Below are 20,316 nucleotides of genomic sequence, written 5' to 3'. Positions count from 1 at the left end.
TCTTCACTGAAACAATCCAGACCCTTGCCAATGCCCAAAATAATAATACTACCCACCCCATACCAATGACTACCACAACCCACCCCAATACACAAAACAATACTCCCAGTTTTCAACTTCACCCACTGTACACCAAGGCAATTTCTAAACTTAAGAAACTTAAACCAACCACGCTAGCAGCTGATAAGCTACCAGCAGACTTCCTTCAAGTATCGGCTGAAGCTATAGCATATCCATTCTCCATTCTCATTAATAGATCTCTGTCAGAATGCAAAGAACCAGCCTCTTGGAAATCCTCCCATATCATCCCACTGCACAAAGGATTAGAACTTACCAACTATCACCCTATAGCTATCTTACCACCATTATCAAAAATATTAGAAAGAGTAGTTCATACTCAACGTTTGCAATACCTCCAGAATAACAACCTACTCTCCATATTCCAGCATGGCTTTAGACCTTCCCACAGCACCACAACAGCATTATTATCATTTACCAACATAGTTAACCACCACAGAAACAAGGGTCTATTTACTTCTTCCATATTCTTAGACTTATCAAAAGCCTTTGACATGGTTAACCACAGCATGCTTCTTGCAACTCTATCTACCCTAAATATAAGTCCTTCCTCTGTATCATGGTTTAACAGCTATTTGTCAGATTGACAGCAAGCTGTCCTATGGCAAGACCAATTGTCCCCCCTGCTACCAGTAACTATAGGAGTCCCTCAGGGGTCTATCCTCGGCCCTCTGTTGTTTTCCCTATTTGCTAACCAGATATTTTCATCCTTGTCAACTGCCTCAGTAATACAATATGCTGACGACACAACCCTTATATGTGCCGCCCCCACCCTAAGTGAACTACAAACCCTAACCCAAAACACCTTCACCCTAGCCAAAACCTGGTTCACTAACATCAAACTTCTTCTTAACCCAAAAAAAAAAACTAATTCTCTTTGGCCCAGGTAGATCTCCTCCCCTGAGCAACAACTTCATCATCAACTCCAAAGAAAACATTGAAATTAGTTCAACCACAAACGCCACACTGCTAGGCATAGAGATAGACAATAGCCTGAAATTCGACATCCACATAGCACAAACCATCAAGAAAGTTAATAAAAAGCTAGGCCTCCTCTACAGGAACAAACAGTTTATGACTAAACATACCAAAGTCACCAACACTAGGACTCATCTCCTATCCAGCCTCCTCTACGCCTCTCCCATCTTGATTAATCTACACCAAACCGAACTGAATAAAATGGAATCTTGCTATAATAAGATTGCCAAGTTTGCATCTGATGCTTCTTACAGGTCCCATCACTGTCTATCCCTAAAACAGCTTAACTGGCTTGAGTTGCCTCATATACTCATGCTCAATCAACTCTCTATAGCGCTGAAGCTCTACTACCTCTCAGAGTTAACCCCATCACTTCATCATTTAATACAGCCCCACATTCCCACTAGAGCTCTACGATCTAACAGCCAGAACCTAATAATTGTCATCCAACATAAAAACAACGCTGGTAAATCACTCTTTGCCAGCACCATTGCCAAAACCTAGAACACACTACCAATCCGTATAACTTCTAGCACCTCCTTCAATCATTTCAAAAACTCCTTAAAATCCACTACTTAACTAACTGGCTATGCTCATGTTACACTCCAGGTTAAATCTAATTGTGTCACATGTTCAGATAAGTATAAACAGATTTGCCCTAAAAAGCTTGTAAACCTAGATACTGTTTTTTTTTTAAGTTTTGACTATGTACCTCGATGTTTTTACTATGTACCTCAATGACTGTCTACTGTACTGACTAAAACTGTTAACTTCTAACCTATTATGTATTAAAATCAATTGTATGTTCTATATTTTGTTCTCTCATGTACTGCATTCTATTGTACTGCGGAGCTTTTCTCCCAGGCCTCCGCTGAAAATGGACCTGTATCCAGTCGGACTTTCCCGGTAAACAAATGTAAATAAATAATAAAATAAATAAAATAGCACCAACCCACTACTTATGACTTGTTCATATAGCTGCATGATTTACATAGGCTTTCTATTTTAACTGTACAAACGATCGCACCGTACAGTACTGTACTCTTCTCTACTCCTGAAAATAGATAATACACTCTTTATACTAGTGCATATCCGCACCGTAGATATATTGTTAGGAACAAAGTATAGCTGCCCTTACTTTGTGTTGTATACTGTATTATGATATCATACCCCATGTTGATTTATATTTAAATAAAATTCACTAAATCTATTTTGTATACATACATATATATATATATATATATATATATATATATATATATATATATATATATATATATATATATATATATATATATATATATATATATATATATGTGTGTGTGTGTGTATGTGTTATCACAGCTTTGCAATGTATGTGTCACATGATGTATGTTGTTTTTACATTCTGCATGTGTTAAATATGATATCTAAAGCTTGGGGTCCTTTTCAACGTAAGTTGTAGACTGAAGGAGACATCTTTTTTATTTGTTTTGTATGCTGAATGAGGGTGCTGAAAATGCCATATTAGTGCTGCTGAACTGGTGCTTTTCTTACTTTAAGAAGTGATTCATGTAGTGTTATAGTGTACTCACAGTCTTTAGTGTAACTGGTATGTATCTGTGCAGGTTCTTTACAAGTGGCCAGTATTATTTTAACAAAATGGATTAAATTTAATGAAGCTTTGATCCCTTTCAGCAATTATTTCACAATTAGTGGTAGTCTGTTTAATAACTTCCATCCACATTTTACATGACATTTAATAAAACAGTTTATTGTTCATAGGTTTCCTAGGTTCATAGGTAGGTACTAGGCTATCGGCCTAAGGGCCTATGCAAGCCTAGCCAACAAGGTTCCGTGGCTTACGCCACCCAAGAAAGTTATTTTCCTGTGCCACTGACGAGCAGAGACACAGAAGTGATCCCTGGGGTGTATTTCCTATTTCCCATCCACTCATCAAGATTTTTCTTGAAGAGTGCTAATGAAGAACTTTGCTTGACATAGATGGGTAGCCTGTTCCAGAGTATGGGAAGTCTCTGGGATAGGAATCTATCCCTCCAGCATGTCCTGTTTATTGTGGTGACAAGGTTTAGGTCCCTAGAGCGTGTAGCTTGGAGGGATTGGGATTTCTTTAGGTGTAGCATGTCCAACAGCTCTGGGTTTGACATAGCTTTATATGTTAGGCAGAGATCACCTCTGAGCAGGTGATATGCTACGGAGTAAAGCTGGAGTTTTTTGAGGCGGTCAGTGTAGGGCATTTGTTTGAGTCCAGTAATCCTCTTTGTGAGGTACTTCTGTGGCCTTTCCAGCTGCTGCAGATGTCTTGTGAGGTACATCCCAAAAGAGGCGTTGTACTCTATAATGGGTCTAATGAGTGATGAGTAGAGGGTAACGATGACCTCTTTTTTCCTGGACGAGAACCCTTTTATGATGAGGTGTGCCATGTAGAAGGACTTCCTGACTACTGTGGTGATGTGACTATCAAAGGAGAGACTACTGTCCACCTAGGTCCCAAGGTCTGTTATCACGCATTCGGTGTTAAGTAGATTGCTACCTATGTGGTAGTTCATGGGTACAGAGTTTTTACCAAAGGAGATGACACTGCACATTTTGGCATTGAGCTTGAGGCCAAGGCTCTGACACCAGGCATCTGTCTCAGAGAGGCCCTTCTGTAGGATGTTCACATCATTTGGGGACTTGACTATGGCTCCTAGTTTGCAGTCATCTGTGAACTTCATTAGCCAGAGGCCTTCTGTGTTAGCCTGTACTTCAGAGAAGTAGATACCAAACAGGAGCGGTCCCAGGACGGAACCCTGTGGTACTCCACTTGTCACTGGTTTGAAGTCAGATTTGGAGTCTGCAACTTTTACAGTGTGGGTTCTGTCAGTGAGCCAGTTGGCAACCCATCTTGTGATGTAGGGATTTATGCCTAGTTTATTGAGTTTAGCTATAATTCCAGAATGGGGGATGGTATCGAAAGCCTTGGCGAGGTCAAGATAGGCTGTGTGAACCACTTTACCCTCATCTACGGCTTTGGTGACTGCCTTGAAGTCGATCAGGTTCAGGAGGCATGATCTGCCTTTCACAAACCTGAAATGGGTGGGATCCAGAGTTTGGAGGTTAACAATATCTTTGTTTATGAGTTCCATGATGATACGTTCCATGGCTTTGCAGACCAGGCTCGTCAGGCTAATAGATCTATAGTTCCTGGGATCAGTGGTGGCTCCCCCTTTGTGGAGTGGGATAACTGTTGCTGTGCACCTTTCAGTTGGCAGAAAGCCTGATGCGAGGCTATTATTGAACATGGTGCTTAAGTGGGGAGCCAGTTCATTCTGAAGTTCGTGTAAAACGCAGCCTGGGATGTTGTCCCATCCCATGGATGCTGTGTTTTTGGCTTTAGAGAGTGCAGCTTTCACCTGATTACAGGGACTCTGCATTCTTCCTGTATAGATATGGGCCCTTTAGGGGGTAGGGGGTGGGGTAAAGTTAGCACTGAACCTATCTGCCAGGATGTTGGCAATATCAGTTGGTTCTGTAATTTTCATGCCTTTGTGCTGTAACTCAGAGCAGATCTGGGTATTGCCATGGAGATTCTTGACATAGCTATAGAATGCTTTGTTGTTGTCCTTGGAATTAGTGGCAATTTTATTTTCATAGCTAGTTTTGGAGGATCTTATAAGGGATCTCAGCTTCTTACTGAGGCTGACCAGGGAGCTCCTCCACTTATGGGATTTTACTCTCTTTTGCAACAGTTTCTTCCTTCTGTTGTACAGTTTGTTTATGGCAGGGGACCACCAGATTGGCTTCCTTTTTTGGAGGATGGCATCTTGGTTCTGTTTGGGATAGCACAATCCATGCACACATGTAGGTGCTTATAGAGCACATTTGTGTAGGATTCAGCAGTTGTAACTGTATTGTCCATCTGCATGGGTGTCATGAAGTTCACTACTTCTGTCTTAAGAAGTATGAAGTTGGCTTTGGAGAAATTTCTTACTGTGGTTTCCTTAATGGGGGGTTGGGGTGGGATGTGGATATCAAGGGTGATTAGCTTATGGTCGGATCGGACCAACGAGGAGTTGACTTCAAGTGTGGAACACCAGTCACTCATGTTGGTAATGACTAGGTCTAGGATATTGTTGCCCCTGGTGGGGGTGTGGATAAGTTGATCTAGGGCATTGGAGTTTATGAATTCCAGAAAGTGTTGCACTAAGGAGTTAGTACATGAGTAGTTTTCCCAGTTAATGGTGGGGTAGTTGAAGTCACCCATTATTAGGGTGTTTGGTTGAACCCTATTATTTTCCAGTACATCAAGAAAAGAGGAGTGGGAATCCTGGGGCATGGTGGGGGATCTGTAGCAAGCTACAATTTGGATTGCAGTTTTGCCAAGAGTTAGTTGCACTTGGATAACCTCGGATGCATTATGCTGAGCAACTAGCCTGGAGGTGTGGATATCCTTAATGAATATGGACACACCCCCACCTTTGGTGTTTCGGTCCAGGTTAGATGGCCGAAAAGTGTGGTATGAGTTATAGCGTGGTAGTGCAGGGGTGCTCTCTGGAGCCTCGAACCAGGTCTCAGTCACTGCACAGATATCAATGTTCTCCATTTTAAGGAGTTCCTCGAGTGAGTACATTTTGAAATTTAGACTTCTAGCATTGAGTAGCATTACCCACAGGTTTTGCTTACCTGTTCCTGTTATGGTGGTGAATTTGTTACTTGAACCCTGCCTAAAAAAGGCACTATAGGGGCAGCAAGAGCCTTAGCCAGCATCTGGAATCCTAGGGGCGACAGGTGCAGGCCATCTGTGGCAAAGCATCGTGGTCTGTCGACCATGTCATCCCAAGCAGACAGATACTGGATCCTCTTTGAATGACACCAGAAGCTTAGCCAATTGTTGAAATCAATCATTTTGTCCTTGTACTGCGGTATCATTCTGGGCGATGGCAGAATGCTACTCAGGGCTAGGGTCATACCTGCCTGGGCTACAAGATTGCAGAGATCTTCCATGTCTCTTTTCATGTAGTCCAGGGAGGTACATCTCAGGTCATTCACACCAACATGGACAATGACAGAGTCATATTTGTACTTGTTGTGGAGTGACCTGAGTGCTTGGGTTATATGGCGGATCCTGGCACCCGACAGGCAGCCAGTATATACAAAACCTCAAAAAGGGCATAGCAAAATAAATTTAAAATGGGTGGCAAAGTGACAGTAACCTTCTCCTTGTTTAGCCTGGTGAGTGGGACATCAGTGTGCCTGACTATAGAGTCACCTATGGCTAGTGTGTTGGGTACATTGTTTTGCCTTATTGGCTGTGTTTGAGTGGCACACTGAATCTGTGGGCTATGTGTCATTTGGGTTGTGTTGGGAGATGGAGGTTGCTTGTGTTTCTGCTTTGGAGGTCTCTGTTGCTTAGGCAGATTATTATTGAGAGCCTCCGTGAATGTTTTTGAGTTTCTATGTGTGGATGTTGGTGGTGTAGACGTAGTGAGACTATGTGATGAGTGTGGTGTGGTGCAAATGTTTACCTTCTCCTCATGACTGTCAGGTTCAGTCTTGGTTGGTGAGAGCTTTACCTCCAGTTTGGCTAGATAAGTGCATCTCTCACAGGTTGTAGTGTTGGGTGGTAGGAGGAGAGGGTTGTCTGTGTACATGAGGCAATTTCTACATTGCCTCAAGATGATCAGATTCATCAGATAGACAGGGGAGAACACTGGGAGCTGACAAATGTGTTGTAACATAAAGCAGTCAGGAACAAGATGGTAGCAACTAGGACTGAATCACAGAATGTATTACTGTTGGAGGAGGTTTTGGCTGTAGTAAGGACTATAAATCTTCTGAACAAAAGTAAGTGCTCTCTATTAATTTATTTTGTTGTGGATATATATGTCAGCAAAGCCAATTTCCACGTCATGTGTATCTATTTATGGTTTTGGGAACTACTAAGATTTCAGAGTTAAGAAATATTTCATTTTTCATTCTAATCCCAAACAGTTGCTGACTTATACCTACATAGCTTATGCTGCATGTGCACATACTGTGTAGTGCATAGTATGCAAACAGCTGGATATTATGAAATAAGCCACTTCTGACGTATTAGTCATGATCAAATACAACATTTTCACTTCAGATTTTCATGTCTGAGGCAATTGTGACATCAGAAAAAAATTCCCATTTGTAAGGTATGAAGTCTTTAATTTCAGATTGTCATGTTTTCTGAGTCAGAGGTACTGTATACTGCTGGAGTCCATATTAAAAGGGATTTTCTGTCCATGCAAGATATTTGAATGCATTCTGCCCCTGCCAGGAAGGGGGAATAGAGTGGGAAATTGTTGCCTACAGTATCTTTACAAACCATCTAGGAATATAACATGAAAAGTTGAACTTTGACCGGAACCTGAGTCCAAAGCCGTTATTTATTACTTTCCTCCTCCCCTTATCGTTTGGGCAAGACTGAATACTGTGGATTCCAGACACAGACATTCATGCTTGCTGTGCATTGATCCTGGTGGCCTAGTGATTGAATAAGGCGAGAGAAGCAAAATGTTATCCTATCACAGGAGACACTATTGGAGTGAGGAGAGCAGAATCTTGAGTATATACAAACCTCAGTACGTTTGGATTCCTATTTGAGCTGTATGGCCAGCTCAGATAGTGAACATGTAGACACAAGTCATTAAATTATAAATGTTCATTTCTAAAATTGTCTGTTTATCATTCAGTAATATCCCTTATTCATTTTAATATATTATTTTATATCATCAGATGGACCTAATTCACATCCTTTTGCAATGATACATACATGCATGCATGCACACAGAGAGTTAGTCTGAAAAGAACAAGCGATACTCTGTTTATACTGACCAGTTCTGCATACTTCTTTAGCAATGCATCCAGCTTCTCCTCAGGAGTGCTGAGTTTGTTCAGGTTCTGTAACAACAGAGTACCCTCCTTTCCTTGAAGATAAACAGAGAACATATATAAGGAAAAGGCAGGCTAAACAATTGCTTTCTACTTATTTATATATATATATATATATATATATATATATATATATATATATATATATATATATATATTATTCCTTCACACTTAATTAATTGCATTAATTTTCTTTATTTTGATTTTTCTGTCATGCAATTATTAGATTCCTGTCTTTCATCCATTCATTCCTCAGGCATTGGAAAGAGGCAGTAAGAGCCCTGAATTGTGCCCACCATCCAGCAAAGGTTAGAAGATGTTCTGTATGGTCCCATTATGTCCTCCAAATGTCTATAAAGCATGTCACAATGCCTGCTATGCTGGTACTAGTATGACTGCATGCTTCTGCACTCTGCCATTCCAGATAGAATGCATGTGTACATTGTGATCCCCAGAGCACCTAAGTTGGAAGAGTTTCAGTTTCTGAACCTTCCTTCAGGTGGAGTTCTTGTAGCAGACTTTGTCAATATCCTGTATTGGGATGGGTGGATCAGTGGTGCTTGCTTGATCCCATCACACTACAGTTAGCTACTGTAGCAAATAGGCTATTAACCAACCCTGTCATCTGGGGTATAGTCAGTGCCTAAACCTCTATGCCATGGAGCAGGTAATTTTTAAAGCCACCTTTATTAAAACACAAATAACCATCACTAACACAGAGTGAAACCTAAAACATGCTCATCACCTGATTGCCATAGACACAGATACTGGGCATCCATCTAAAGCATTAACATGCAAGGTAGTTGGGTTGCAGCTTTCTAGTTAGGGATAATATATATCCTTGTAGCTGCAAGAGCCATTCAGAATAGATTCTTTTGTGACTTCTCCACATCCTTTGGTACATTAACATTGAAAGCCTTCATGGCAGTCTTCAAAAAAGAACTATCTCCCCAGAAAAGATAAAGGGCCACCTGGACATAATCCCAGAATTGCTGCAAAATTAGGCATCCCACAAACACATGGCTCCTAGAACCCACTTGCAGGGCCACACACTGCCAACATAAAGGGGAGTGGTCAGATATGTCTGATTTACCTTTTTAGTGGTATAAAATAATTTATGCAATAGTGTCCTTGTGAATACATGACATCACAAAGATGACAACATACACTGTAAAGACCTGATCATCCATTCTCGTTCTTTGATTCCATATCATGACTCCTTGTGCATTGTCTCTAAAAAAAGTATTAGAAAGACTCAAACCACAAGCACAGACTACTAAGGAAAAACATTCCTAGTTATTATTACCTTACATATGATCATTTTCTTTATCATGTACTGTCAGGCTGCACCCCACCACCTAATCTAAGGAGGTATGGAAACTCTTCTATGAGGTAAGAAGAGAACATATTTGATTAGGTTAAGTTCATTCATTTCAGCACTATAACAGAACAGCTTGTTTGAAATTTTCTTACCATCTCTGCTCTTTTACTTTTATTTTAATTTGTGCTGCTTTAAAGCTTCTAGGCAGTGGGGTACACTATTGTGATGGTCCCCTCTAGGATATAGACTAGGAATTAACTCATTCAAACCTATAGCACCTGTTTGTATACTTCCTGTTAACAACCATGCCTTCTTATGGCATCCAGACCTTTCTTGGTCCTGACTTCTGTAACTATGTGATTTACTAGCTATACCACATATACTGAGCCTGTGGACATAGCTAACCTGTTAGCCAACAGGTTCTGTGAAAAATAGGAACCATGAAGAAAAAAGATGATAAAGTTGCCTTCAAACACTTTATTAAAACAACAAACAGAAATGAAACAACAAAATGCCTCTCTCTTCTTTACAGGGTATGACTTCACCATTCCACAAATCCTTTATATACAAAATTATATCCCTTAATTACACAGTTAAATAATTAACACTTAAAAAATCAATTACATCCCAATTACAAAAAAAAAAAAAACATTTCCAGTTGCATTCCATATTAATACCTGTAGGGGACAAAGTATGAAATTTCAAGATAAAAATTGATTCCTTTTTCCAAAGTTTCCACCTGTGATGGTGAAATCATACTCTGTAAAGGCTGAATAGCTGAGGTGCTAGAGGAGAGAGACATTTTGTTGTTTTGTTTCTGTTTGTTGTTTTAATAAAGTAAGAATCCAAAAGCATATACGCTCTTCCTTTGGCAATAAAACGTCTTGTAAACAACCAATCAGATCCTATGGGGGACTTTTTAAATGTCTGAAAGACTGTTAAGTATTATAAGTCTGATGAAGCCTATTCACTGTGTTTCTTCTCAATAAAAGTTTTATGGAATATTAAGGAGTTCCTGTTCTGTTGTTGACACAACTGTGATTTGAAAATACAACGCTGGTTCCAGTCTCCTGCTGTTTTAATAAAGTGTTTGAAGGCAACTGGATCATCTTTTTCTTCGTGGTTCCTAATTCATATTTTCCATATTTGGTGGTTGCTGAGGTTCTGTGAAAACTTCATCCCCCTGCCCTCACCAATGTACCCCATGACATCCCTACCACTTGTTCTCTACCTTGTATCTCTAAAGAGCAGGTTATAAACACCCTCTCTAAGGCCAAAAAAACAGCATCTATGGGACCTGATAACATCCCAGGTTGCGTCCTACACAGGCTCAAACAAGAATTAGCAACACCACTGAGTACTCTTTTCAGTCATAGTATAAACTCCAGCTTCATCCCAGCTGAATGGAAAATGGCCACCATTGTCCCCTTGCACAAAGGTGGTGCATCCACTGACCCCAGGAACTATAGACCTATTAGCCTGACTAGCCTTATCTGCAAGGCCATGGAGAGAATCATCATGGATCTTATCAACAAAGATATAGGTAATCTCCAAACACTTGACCCTACTCAAGATCCAATGTAGAAGTGGTGGGTGTGTTCTTTGTTGTTGCTGCACTTGACCATGCTCAGTTTGGATTTGTCAAAGTGAGATCATGCCTGGTAAACCTGGTGGATGTTTTTGAGACAGTCACCAAGGCCTTGGACGAGGGAAAATCTGTGCATACAGCCTACCTAGACTTAGCCAAGGCTTTTGACACCATCCCCCACTCAAGCAAGTGACAGACTCATCCAGCTATGTATTAACCTTAGGTATGTACCTAATCAGGCACTTCCAACAGCTGGAACATCCACAGTATGGGTGTGCAGAAGGTGCCCTAAAGCTTTGGTAACTGGCCAGCTGTTATATCCTTGGCAGGATGTAACCCATATAGCTAAGGCTACTGCAGCAGTGATCATTCAAACATCTACTATTATGGTAGGTTTACTTATACAACTTTCACTGAGGTTGGGACAAGGCTCAGTTTCACAGTGCTAGCTCCTAGAATGATAACAGTATTTGTCAGAAATGGTAAATGGAGTTATTATTTTTTTCTGTTGAGGTAGTGTTTTATGTTTGTGGAGGCTGTTTTGCTTGTATGGAGGGGTCATATTGTTGTGTGATGGTACTTTCCTGCTCTTTAGTTCTAAAAAGGTAGTTAGAAGGAAAAAGTCATTATGGAAATAATACCGAGGTTTGTTCTTATACAGAATATAAATGGTAACATTGCAGTAGAGCAGTTTTATGTTAGGGTTAGAACTGTCTAAGTTAAAGGAAGGAACTAGTTGTTAAAACATGTGAGTGCATTGCTAGAGAGGGGGGTTAACTTAAAAGGCATTTCTGAAGGAGTAATGTTTGTGAAGGAGTGTTTTTGTAGTATAGAAGTGACTTGTTATTGGCTTGTTGTATTTAGAGGAAGTGAGGCAGCGAGTGGGTGGAAATTTATTCTAAGCATCAAAGAAATGATGTGGGGGTGGAATCAATGTAGGGTAAAGGAGCAGGCAAGCTTACAGCAACTAACAAAAAGGAGAAATCAGTGGATGAGTATCTTCCCTGCAACGCTAGAATAGTAAGGTGAACTCCTGCTGCTGTCTATTGCTAGTGTTTTAAACCGCCTATAATGTAGTTCATTAACTAACTCATGAAAAGGCAGTAGATCAAAACAATAGCTCAGTTTTGCAAGCAGCTATTGATTTAACAACATTAATGGTAGAAGGACATGAATGGATTTTTTTTTTTTGATAAATAGTATACAACACAGTGGGGGGCCTACCCGAGGCTAAACTGGAGTAAGTGGTCTCTATGACAGTCACGTCACATCCAAATAGTTGCAAAACAAACTAAGCAGTATAACTGAAAAACTCATGACAACTATTAGAGCTAAGGGAGTGACACCCTATCATGTTTTTTTTTATTTCCTCTGCAGCTTATAAAGAATAAATAAAATGCAATATATACCTATATTGCATACAATGTGAGTATCATAGTTGAATTGAGGGTATAAAGGCAATAGATAAATGACATTATATACAGACTGACTGGAAAAACGCAATTATGTACATGTATTATATACAGAGTGAAAATTGGAGTTGGTGCACTGAAAGAGTCATAATCAAAAGTAGAGCCAGAGCAAGGTAAGTAGGAGGAGGACAGGTATGAAGGAATTAATTATATGACCAGAGAGATAGCATTGCATTTTCCTGGCATCTTAAAATGTACTTTTACTACTCATCAGAAAATGCGGTCAGAGGGAGAAAGAAGGAGAGATTTCCCATAGTTTGGGATGAAGGACTGAGAAAGCATGGTCTGTACAGCAAAGCCAATGAGGGGGTTTGGAGGAGGGACATGATTAGTTAAGATGTCTAAGGTTGTATGTTGGTGCATCTCTGAATAGTCTGGAGTTAGTGGGGGAAGCTATCATTCTTGATAAGTTTAAATAGTTGACAGATAAGTAGAAACGTAGCATGTTGTTTCACAGGTAGGCAGTTAGCTTATCCAATTTTTGTTCATTTCTTGGGGAAACAGTAATGAATCTACAAATGACAGAAAGAAGGAAAGACAGAGATTAGGCCTCTATATGCGACTGTCCAACCAAAGTGTGTTTATCTGCCTTTTGAGTGCTACATTAAATAAAACAGAAATAATTATGTGAAAGGAACATTATAGATAAAACTCATGTATCTGCTGAGAAAGGTCATTTTGTAGGAAGCGGACGTGACTCTTTCCAAAAGCTGTGCCACAAAGATATTTGTGGCCAAGCTAGAACTGGAAAATGCATCAGGGACATGCAGTAGGTTAAATATCCTTATAACAAGGCTCTACCATCTTTTCCTGTGTTTGGAAGCAGGACATTCTTTTATTTGGACATTTTGTCTTTGAAAAAGGAAATGTCTGCAAGAGCAGCTTGCAGACAAGCTTCTTTTTCATTGAGTGAGACTGAGAGATACGATAAACTTCACTTGCCTGAGGCCCATTGAAAAAAATATTAAGCTATGCCTCTGAAGCAGCAGAATATTAGATAATAGGTGTCCCATTAACCAGCTTTCAAGTATTTAATAATAAGGAAGCTTACTAATATCCTGATTAGAAAATTATGGTGTTTGTAGTCATAGAAAAACCCTCTACCAAAATTTCTGCACAGCATTACAATAAAGAGCAATAAAACACTGCAACACTATTGAACAAATTGGGTTCACAAATTACCTTAAAAGAAACATTGTGCTATTGATTGTGTAATACTTTAGCTCAGCTTTACTTTTAGTTAGTTATCGACAAGACAGACCAAAGAGTGTAGCACAGTGTGCTATACACTACATCTGATCATTGATTTCCCAGATATAGAGTGTAGCACAGTGCCCTATACACTGTATCTGATCATTGATTTCCCAGAGCATAGAGTGTAGCACAGTGCGCTATGCACTACATCTGATCACTGATTTCCCAGACCATAGAGTGTACCACAGTGCGCTATACACTACATCTGATCATTGATTTCCCAGACCATAGAGTGTAGCACAGTGCGCTATACACTACATCTGATCATTGATTTCCCAGACCATAGAGTGTAGCACAGTGCGCTATACACTACATCTGATCATTGATTTCCCAGACCATAGAGTGTAGCACAGTGCGCTATACACTACATCTGATCATTGATTTCCCAGACCATAGAGTGTAGCACAGTCGCTATACACTACATCTGATCATTGATTTCCCAGACCATAGAGTGTAGCACAGTACGCTATACACTACATCTGATCATTGATTTCCCAGACCATAGAGTGTACCACAGTGCGCTATTCACTACATCTGATCATTGATTTCCCAGACCATAGATTGTAGCACAGTGCCCTATACACTACATCTGATCATTGATTTCCCAGACCATAGAGTGTAACACAGTGCGCTATACACTACATCTGATCATTGATTTCCCAGACCATAGAGTGTACCACAGTGCGCTATACACTACATCTGATCATTGATTTCGTGCCACTCACGAACAAGTGATGAACAAAGAGAACATCTAAAAATATCTGCCCAGAGCCAAGCTATACTTTTTCCAGCTAATGAAAACAGTACATTGTTTAATTTAGCACAATGACAGCTTTTTGATGTTTACTGCAAAACGTGAAAACTTTGCTGTGGTTTTCCATTTCAAAGTAAAGCAAACCATTTCCTGTAGCACAATGAAAGCAAGCCCCTAAGTTCTTAAACAGCTTCTAAAAAGTGTTGCAAAGGTTGAAGGTACCAATGCTATATCCATAACCATTTTGTTAGCTCTGTTGCTGTTTTAACCTGCATGCATTTTAGTTCATTTACACAAGGAATATGCAACAAGTCAATTCTGCAAGCAGCTACAGATGCAATAATATTAAATGTAATTGTGTCTCATCCTCTCCTGGAAGGAGTTGGGTACCTAGAGGGTAGCTTGTTGTTAAATAATGAATAACACAGCAGGGGACGTAAATAAACAAAGTGGGTGTGTCCAAAAGTTGAAAAACAAATGGAGCAGAATAAGCCAAGAAGGCTAGGATAGCAGCAGGTAAAATAATAAAAATCAATCAATCAATTAATTAATTAATTAAAAAAAAAAAAATGGATGAGCCGCTTCCTTGTATCTCCAGGACAATAACACAAACTCATTGTTACTGTTTGGAGGCCAGCCATTTACACCCTAATATATTAAACAAGAAGACTGATAGAGAGTAGGGCTGTGCATATGATTCTTGAAGCAATGCGCATTTGTTTGCCTTTGTGCACTATTGATAAAAATAAAGATGTTAAAAGAATGTTACAGATAAGGGACAGCATTTTGGCAATAAAGGTCATCACAAGAAGTGAGGGGGCTTTTTCCAGCATCTGTGTCTCAATGACAGCTCAGTTGAGGCTGGAGGAAGGAGAAGGGTCATGCATTTAGTTATACATCTTGACTTTAACAAAGCTATTCTCATATTGTACTTGTAGTTTACAGTCTTAGCTTTAGAGGAGGTGGTGACTGTATCTCCCTTTTATGCTGTTTGCAGAAGCAGCCTACAGATATGCTCCAGTCAGACTGAGGGGAGCAATTTCTCTAGTCGGGGTTTTAATAATCTTTTTGTTGATCACATTACTTTTTTGAACACATTCTTTTATAGCATAGTCTTTGCTTTTGAAAGGGGATATTTATGTTCTCCTTGTAATGTTGGATCCAGGAGCAGTCTGCAGGCAAGCTCCATTTCAACAAATGACCTAAGGGGGCATTGTACTCAGTGGTAGGTCTGATGAATGTTGAATACAGTGGAACAATGATCTTTTTGGACATATATGCCATACCTTTGCTTATATTTGTACAACATAGACTGATTTCCTCACTACTGTAGACATGTGATGGTGAAAAGGCTGGGTTACTGTTTCTGTGGATCCCCAAGTCCCTGACTACTGGCTTGTTTCTTAGGGGGTATGTTGTCAATATGATATTTTCCAGGGGTAGATAACTTTTCAAAGGATACTATTATGCATTTATTGGCATTTGGTTTTAGTCCATGGCTCTGACACAAGTTATTTGTTTATGTCAGGCCTTCCTGGAGAACATTTGTTTTGATGGATGATTTTATGACTGCTCCTAACTTGCAATTGTCTGAGAATTTGGTCAGCCAGAGGTCCTTGACATTAGCTTTGACTTCAGAAATGTAAATGCCAAAAAGCAGTCCTAGAACAGATTCCTGAGGGACTCCACTTCTCACTGGACTCTTTGCAGATGTGGACTCCCTACTTCTAACTTCCTGGGTCCTGTCTGTGAGCCAGCTGGCTGTCCTGTGTGTGGAATAAGGGTTTATACCTAATCTCTTGAGGTTATCAACAATATCAGAGTGGGGAATTGTGTCAAATGCCTTGTTCAGCTCAAGGTAGTCAGTATGAACCATTTTGTCCTCATCCATTTCTTTGGTGACCTTCACGAAGTCCACCAGGCTGAGTAGGCACGACCTACCCTTGATGAAACCAAAATAGGTTTGTGGAGATTTCCTATATCATTGCTGATAATTTCCGTGATAATGTTTTCCATGACTTTTCATATGAGACTAGCGAGACTTATGGGTCTGTAGTTTCCAGGGTCCGTAGATGGTCCGCCTTTGTGCAGAGGGATGACTGTTCCTGTTTTCCACTCATGAGGCACAAAGCTTCTTTGGAGGTTGTTGTTAAATAGCAATTTCACTAAAATTATTTCAAAAGGCCTGTTTCATGCTGTTTAGAAGGCATCCTTGAATATTTACCAGTCCGATCGATGCAGTGTTCTTGGCCTTAACGAGAGCATTGAGGACCTGTTTCCTAGTGATAGTAGGGGAAGTTATATTTGATTGTATTTCCTGAGAGGAGGTTGAGAGGGAGAAAGGGGTAAATTTGGAGCTGAATTGGTTTACTAGTAGGTTTGCTATATCTTCTGGTTCAGTATAGGTCCATTACCAATGAGCTTCGCACACAACTGTTTATTGCCTTTGAAGTTGTAGACATAGATAAAGAATGCCTTTTGGTTGTCCTTAGCCTGGGAGGCCTCATTTACATCAAATCTGGCTTTGGTAGACTTTATTTATCCTCTGACTTGCTTGTTTTGTTTGATGAGATTATTGTATTATTTTCTCAGGCAGGTATGTCCCTAGCCTTAAGCAGCATTTTACCTTCACCTAGGATGTTGTCTCAATACAAACAGAAAATGATTGACTTCAATAATTGGCTTAGTTTCTGGTGTCATTCTAAAGGGATCCCGTATCTATCAGCCTGGAATGACATGATTGACAGACCTCGATGCTTTCCCAGAGATGGTCTTCATCTGTCACCCCTGAGATTTCGGCTAGTGGCTAAGGCTCTTGCCACCCCCATAGTGCCTTTTTTAGGCAATGTCTCAAGGGCAAAATTCCTGATGTAAAAACTCCATCTAAAAACAACCTCAAGGTTATATTGCTAAATGCTAGGCATCTTAACATGAACCTGCTCTCACTGGAAGCAGTCCTTACCTTGGAAGACACAGACATTTGTGCAGTCACGGAGACCTGGTTCAAGGCTGTGGAGAGCACCCCAACCATACCAAGTTACACCTCCTTCCACATGTATGGACCACAAAATGAAGGTGTGAAAACTAAAGGAGTTGGTGTATTCCCCCCAGCAGCAACTAAACTAAACAACTTCTCCAAAGCAGATTATAACCTCTTACAGGATGGTATAAATAACTTCACTGCACCTCTACCTCAGATGGAACAGGGAACTATGCCAAGTTCTACACCAATGTTTTATACAAACACCTGTATAATTGCATTAACTTGGCCCTACTGATAGGACCAAAACAAAGACCTCAAGGAAAGAGAAAACCTGCCTGGTGGACCACTGCCATTAACAGGCTTTAGAAAAAGAGGAAGAAATTGTTGTCTAAGAGTAAGAGGGAATGAGCCCTAAACTGGAAACACTCCATCCTCAGTTTAAACAAGCAAATAGGACTTCTTGTGAAGTCCTGCAAACCAAACTACAAATCTAAATTAGCTTCCTTAAATAAAGACAAATATAAGGTGTTCTTTAGTTACATCTATAACCTAAAAGGAAAGACCCAGATTTGTGCTGAGCTGGTAGTTAATGATACCACGTATACTGAGCCTGTGGACATAGCTAACATGTTGGCCAACAGGTACTATGAAAAACCTCATCAAATGTCCCTGCCATACGTACCCCATGACATCCCTACCATCTGTCTCCTACCTTGTATCTTTAAAGAACAGGTCATAAATGCCCTCTCTAAGGCCAAAAACACAGCATCTATGGGACCTGATAACATCCCAAGCTGCATCTTTCATAGGCTCCAACAAGAATTATCAACACCATTGGGTGCTCCTTTCAGTCATAGTCTAAGCACCGGCTTCATCCCAGCTAAATGGAAAATGGCCACCATTATTCCCTTACACAAAGGTGGTGTTTACATTGACCCCAAAAACTATAGACTTATTAGCCTGACCAGCCTTATCTGCAAGGCCATGGAGCAAATCATCATGGATCTTATGAACAACGATATAGGCAATCTCCAAACACTTGACCCTTCTCAGTTTGGATTTGTCAAAGGGAGATCATGCCTCTTAAACCAGGTGGACTTCTTTGAGACAGTCAGCAAGGCTTTGAACAAGGGGAAATCTGCACATACAACCTACCTAGACTTAGCCAAGGCTTTTGACGCTATCCCCCACTTAAGCATCATTGAGAAACTCGCCCAGCTAGTTATCAATCTTTATATCATTAGATGGGTCACTAACTGGCTCACTGATAGAACACATATAGTCAAAATAAGGGAATCCATCTCAAACATCAGACCTGTAACCAATAGTGTTCCACAGGGATCAGTCATGGGACATCTACTGTTTGGAATCTATTTCTCTGAAGTACAAGCAAAAACTAAAGGTCTGTGGCTGACAAAATTTGCTGATGACTGCAAACTTGTAGTGGTTATAGAATCTCCAAATGATGTCAACATCCTACAAGCGGGTCTTATACAAACAAATGATTGGTGCCAAAGTGATAGTCTTAAACTTAGTGCAAAAAATATATTATCATCCCTTTCTGTAAGAGCAATGTTCTTTTTAGCTACCACATCAACAGCAGTATCCTAAGTATGCAGTCAGTGGTAAGACATATGGATACACAGGTTGACAGCAACTTTACCTTTGATCACCATATCTCCACAGGGGTAAGAAGGTCATTCTATATTGCTCATCTCATAAGTAAGGGCACTGCCTCCAGAAAAAAAGAAGTTATAGCCTCCATCATCAGGCCAATAATTGAGTACAACACCCCTTTTGGTATGTACATTTCTAAGCACCTACAGCAATTGGAGAGCCCTCAAAGGTTCCTCACAAGGAAAACTCAAAGTCTTTAGCATCTGTCCTATGTGGCTCATCTGAAATTACTGTCACTTTATTCACAGACTACTCAGGGGCAATATCTGCATGCATATAAGACAATCTTTAACCCTGCTTTATTGGAAATGCTGCATATACGCAAGTCAAATGGTACATGGGTTACTCACTCTGAAGACCTTAACCTGGTATGTGACATTAATAGAACCTGCAGGAGGGAAAGATTTGTGTCCTGCAGGTTACCATACCTTTTGAACAGACTCCCATTTTATGTCAAGCAGAGCAACTCATCGGACCTCTTGAAGTTCAATCCGGATGATTGGATGGGTAACCATAAATTCATCCTGGGAGTTCCACCTGTGTCCCTCTTGGACAGGCACAATAGGTGCTGATCGTGGAAATAGAGGTAGAACTTGGCTAGGCTTGTAAGTTCCCTAGGGCCATTAGTCTAGCAACTTCCCATGATCCTATGATCCTCTGCTTCTCCTTTCACCAGGAGCAAAATATAAGAACAAATGCCAAGCTAGCACCTATGAAGCTGTTATCAGACTTTCTGGTGATCAACAGTGACCAGGAAATAATGTCCCTTTGTTTCTTCTTTCATCATAAGCAAAACAGAAGCACTAATCTCAAGATGATTACTGCGCGACAGAATGTGGGGTCTCTAATAATTGGTGGTCTTGGACTAGATGTTGGAGATTTTAAAGGTAAGACAGAAAAAATGGGCTCATTTCCGAAGATCTGCAGTGTGCACTAAGCAGTTAGATATGGGGGTAGCTCAATCTTTATTTATTATTATTTATTTATTTATTGACATTTGTTAACCGGGTTAGTCCAACTGGGCTTGGCACCCATTTTTAGTGGCGACCCAAGGAGAAAAGCTCCAAGAAATGCAGCAGTTTTCAATAGAGGTTGTACAATCACTAAGTAGGTATTTTACAAGCACTCATGCAAGTTCTTAAAATTGCTACCCCTTCTATACTCAAAATTAGATGCACCTCCTAAAACGTGTTTGGGCAGTTTTGCCTCTTCTAAAACCCACCAAAATCTTCCAGTTATCTTGGCTATTCTTGCACTATCAGTAGTGTAGTGCTTTTAAACATTCATTTGCGTATGTGTTGCACCATTTGT

General features: G+C 40.2%; 1 protein-coding gene across 4 annotated transcripts in view; it reads right to left on the bottom strand.

Moving 5' to 3' along the window:
* Window positions 1-20,316, bottom strand: part of TXLNB (taxilin beta) — a 336,040-nt gene that overhangs the window by 228,729 nt on the left and 86,995 nt on the right. For all 4 annotated transcript variants that reach the window (XM_044064743.1, XM_044064736.1, XM_044064754.1 and 1 more), the window contains one exon: window positions 7,900-7,991. In XM_044064743.1, the coding sequence (XP_043920678.1) occupies window positions 7,900-7,991 (92 nt within the window). The remainder of the gene's footprint in view (window positions 1-7,899; window positions 7,992-20,316) is intronic.

The sequence above is a fragment of the Protopterus annectens genome, chromosome 1.part0 (assembly GCF_019279795.1).
Source record: "Protopterus annectens isolate FY-2018-M chromosome 1.part0, PAN1.0, whole genome shotgun sequence".
Lineage (NCBI taxonomy): Eukaryota > Metazoa > Chordata > Ceratodontiformes > Protopteridae > Protopterus > Protopterus annectens.
This window is presented reverse-complemented; position numbering and strand designations above follow the sequence as displayed.